The sequence below is a fragment of the Branchiostoma floridae genome, chromosome 17 (genome assembly GCF_000003815.2).
Source record: "Branchiostoma floridae strain S238N-H82 chromosome 17, Bfl_VNyyK, whole genome shotgun sequence".
Classification (NCBI taxonomy): domain Eukaryota; kingdom Metazoa; phylum Chordata; class Leptocardii; order Amphioxiformes; family Branchiostomatidae; genus Branchiostoma; species Branchiostoma floridae.
The window spans coordinates 17,434,733-17,438,159 of NC_049995.1; the positions used below are offsets into that span (position 1 = coordinate 17,434,733).

Consider the following 3,427-nt stretch of genomic DNA (forward strand, 5'->3'; position numbering starts at 1 on the left):
CGCCCACTCGGTCCCTATTCCGCATACTCAGGGATATGTAAACACAACATCACACTGGTTATATAATAACACGAGTATACGGTGATGATAACATAGTCAACAGACAATGACACAACATTTCATCACAACAATGACACAGATGAGAAATGGAGAACTTTATTGACTGGGCATTATACTTGTGCCACACACGTCACTGACCTTCTGTAGCTTCCATGCTCTGTACAGCCTCGATCAGGTCGGTGTCATCATCCCAGGTTGGGTCATGGTCAGCTGGGCTGAAGGTGCTGGTGGAAGGTTGGACGTCCGTGCGTGCTGGTTCTGTCTTCTTGTCGGTGGATGCCTATCAAACACAGGTTTCACAACTGAACCAAAGCATGGACTATAGCGCTGCTACACATATTCACATATTCTAACATTTTGCACTGTTGTGTCATCATTAACAACCGAGAGCCCCTTGCTTACCTTCTCCTTCCCTAAGATGTATTGCCGAAATCTTTTCATCGGTCGGCTCGTGATGTCCTCCTCCCGTAGTCTCAGCCACTGACGGATGGACAGGAAGGCTTCCTTTGCCATCTTCCGGTCCTGTGCAGTACCAAGCTGTTGGTCCGCTTCAAGGACTTTGTGGTACTTGTACCACTCCCACATTTCTTTGTAGGTAAAATCCTTGAAGCGGCCATGCCCGTACGTGCAGGAGTCGATGTTGACTTCAAGGTGGGAGGACACTGGTGGGAAATGGTTGACGTACTTCAACAGGCTGTCCTTAAGCCACCGGTCCCGCACCTCGACTTTGCGTGCAGTGTTGCGGACATCCTTCAAGTGCTTGTCAACCAGGCTGCAATACAAAATTTGTGTCAGAAATATTCTGATTCTCTCTACTTCATATTTCCACAAATAAGTGTCTCAAATTCTCAATGTACATAGTGACATGTTAACTGGTGATAACGAATACATTTACTTACAACTTCACGTAACCGACGTCATTCTCCAACAACCACTTGAAGGTCTTGTTGGTGTACTTGCCAAAGGTCAGCACTAGCTGGCCCAGGTACTGCACTTCAGTTGGCTGTGCAGAATACTGGCGACAGCGTCTCTTGGCTGCAACATAAAACAAATCTTCCAATTTTTCCTTTTGAAATATTGAAACTGTTAACGGAAAAATTTGACATAAACTTACATTATAAAACACTATATATTATGCCTTTCACATTGCAATCACAGGTGTAAGTTCTTGTTATTTTGTGTTAGCTCACCTTCTTGAAGAGCTGTTTTTTCCTCCATACATGCCGGCGGCACCGACAGGGACTTCTTGGGAACCTTCAGTGCTTCCCTTGCCGCATCTGTCGGTACCAGTATACACTGCTGCCGCTTGGCCACCACACTTTTATCCTTGATGCACAAGGCTGGCAATAGACGATCCGCCATAGCGGCCCCTCCTCCGTCGTTTCTCCCCTTGTTGACGTACGGATTTTTGTGCACACAAAACTAAAGAACAAGCTGGAACAAGCTCGTTTAATGTACATTTCAATGGCGACAAGTTCATGGAAACAGTAGAGAAATAGGTGGAGTTGACGCCGAGATATCGAACACCAAACGACACGGCCCCCCTCCCTCCAACCTGCACGGCTTTTTTTGTTTACGTCAACTTCAGGCCATCATCGTGGAAAAACTAATGCATCGAGTAAAACGTGACTAATGTGGTACACTCTCCATTTCTTTCAGTTACTTTGTGTGGAGACAGAATTCAAATCGATCAAGGTTAAGTCGAGATATCTCCAATTTGCTACACGAAGCTATGGACGTAACCCTCCAGTCTACGTAGTATGTACAAGTATCGTTGTTTACATCAACTTTACGCCAACATAGCGGAAAAACTAAGGCATGGAATCAAACGTGACTAATGTGGCACCATCTCCATTTTCTGCCCTTACTTTGTGTGGAGACAGAATTCAAATCGGTCAAGGTTAAGCCGAGAAATATCCAAAGTCCCGCGATAAGCTTGGGCTGCCCCCCTCCCCCCTATAGTATAACATATATGCGGAAGTGACTACACGTACCGGCAGACTTTCTCGTCCATTTATCGCATTTTCCCGTCAAACCAGCCCATCCAAATTTACAATACGTGTTCCTTACCTTCTTCCAACTCAAACTCGGGCGGTGATCTGTTGCTCTTCGACGAATTTTGGGCACAAATGCTCAAAAACACTCTCGCTTGGCGAGCGTCGAGTAATGGCGGACGACCGGCAAAATTCAAGCCTGACCTCCCGCGCGCTGATTGGCCCGGGATCTGACGTAAGCTGGACGGCCGGCCAACAGGAAACTAGGAAAGCTGGACTCAAAGCTGGACTCGCAGCCAATGAGAACCTAGGAAAGCTGGACTACATTGCACCACGACCCGCTTGACCTTTGCGATTACCCCAAATGCGGGTAACTCGGCTGCGTAATTTATGATAGTGGGGGTCTGCGTTCGCGCTAACCCCCGCCCTTACAATCCAAAAGCAGGTTGCACCTACACTACGCACTCACGCAAACGCTTTGGCCGCCGCTGTCTCAAATCCATTACCACGCCCTCTCCCAAGGCGTAGTACAGTAGCCGCTAAAGGCGGGGTGCCTTTCCCTTCGGAAGTGGAAGGCGTGCTCTCCCGGTGGCTACCGTGTTACGCCTTGGAAGAGGGCGGATAAATGGATTAGATACAACGGCGGCAAGCGGTTTGTTGACATTCCTTTCCTCCAGGTGTACCTGTTCTTGGAACGCGTTGCCAGGGATTTACATCACAGAGAACAAACGCATTCTACTACAGCTGTACCCGTTCTAGAGATTCAAAGTTGGACAAGCTTTGTGTATCTTTTGTTTGAAACATACATACATTAGTTACGTTGCCTCCGCGTCACACGGATCACTCCGCACGCCCGGACTTCTTTACGGAAAGGTCCCAATCCGCGTTTAGGCGCCCACAGTATTGATTAAGAAAGGAAAAGCTAGAGAAACAAAATATATCCATCGCAGAGGTGAGTACATAACGCACTCGCTCTACGGAACCAAATCTTAAGGGGTAAACAAGGATTCGTAGGCATTTCGTGTGTGAGCGTAGATGGTGGGGTGGAACGTACGGTAGTGCAATGCAGTCTAGCAAGTCTAGCTTTTTGCCCATTCATTCCTCCAACCTTGTTTGTTTAAATCATTTCTACGCTACCGTCGATGGAAAACTAACTTACACCATGAAACTTCACTACAGTCGATACATGAACATCGAGGGCTTCGATTTTTAATACGCACTATATTCGTGTGTGAGCGTGTGGCTAAGGGGGGGGGGGGGGGATATTTACCATGACGCTTCACCGCCTATACCCGTGAACCTGTAATGCACAAGCATGAACCATTTTACTAAGAGGCGGGTCAATCGTCACCTGTCTACGGTAACGTTTTTAA

At 47.4% G+C, this 3,427-nt stretch overlaps 2 protein-coding genes and 1 pseudogene across 2 annotated transcripts in view; 2 read left to right on the forward strand and 1 right to left on the reverse strand.

Moving 5' to 3' along the window:
• LOC118404424 overlaps positions 1-3,427 on the forward strand; it is a 104,422-nt gene that overhangs the window by 6,264 nt on the left and 94,731 nt on the right. The gene's annotated exons all lie outside the window — the stretch shown is intronic.
• On the reverse strand, positions 42-2,263 carry LOC118405149. The gene is made up of 5 exons (XM_035804574.1): positions 2,131-2,263; positions 1,251-1,494; positions 960-1,095; positions 463-832; positions 42-340 (listed from the first exon to the last, which is right to left on the reverse strand). Exons 2-5 carry the CDS (start codon positions 1,420-1,422, stop codon positions 191-193), a joined length of 828 nt encoding a protein of 275 aa, XP_035660467.1. The 5' UTR covers positions 1,423-1,494; positions 2,131-2,263; the 3' UTR covers positions 42-190.
• LOC118405185 lies at positions 2,336-2,479 on the forward strand (annotated as a pseudogene).

Excerpts from the sequence above, each read along its gene's own strand:
- LOC118405149 (XM_035804574.1), bottom strand. The coding sequence starts at position 1,422 with ATGGCGGATCGTCTATTGCCAGCCTTGTGCATCAAGGATAAAAGTGTG. Across the intron at positions 1,096-1,250 it reads AAAAACAGCTCTTCAAGAAG|CCAAGAGACGCTGTCGCCAG; the intron begins GTGAGCTAACAC and ends TTTATGTTGCAG. Across the intron at positions 833-959 it reads GACGTCGGTTACGTGAAGTT|CCTGGTTGACAAGCACTTGA; the intron begins GTAAGTAAATGT and ends TTTGTATTGCAG.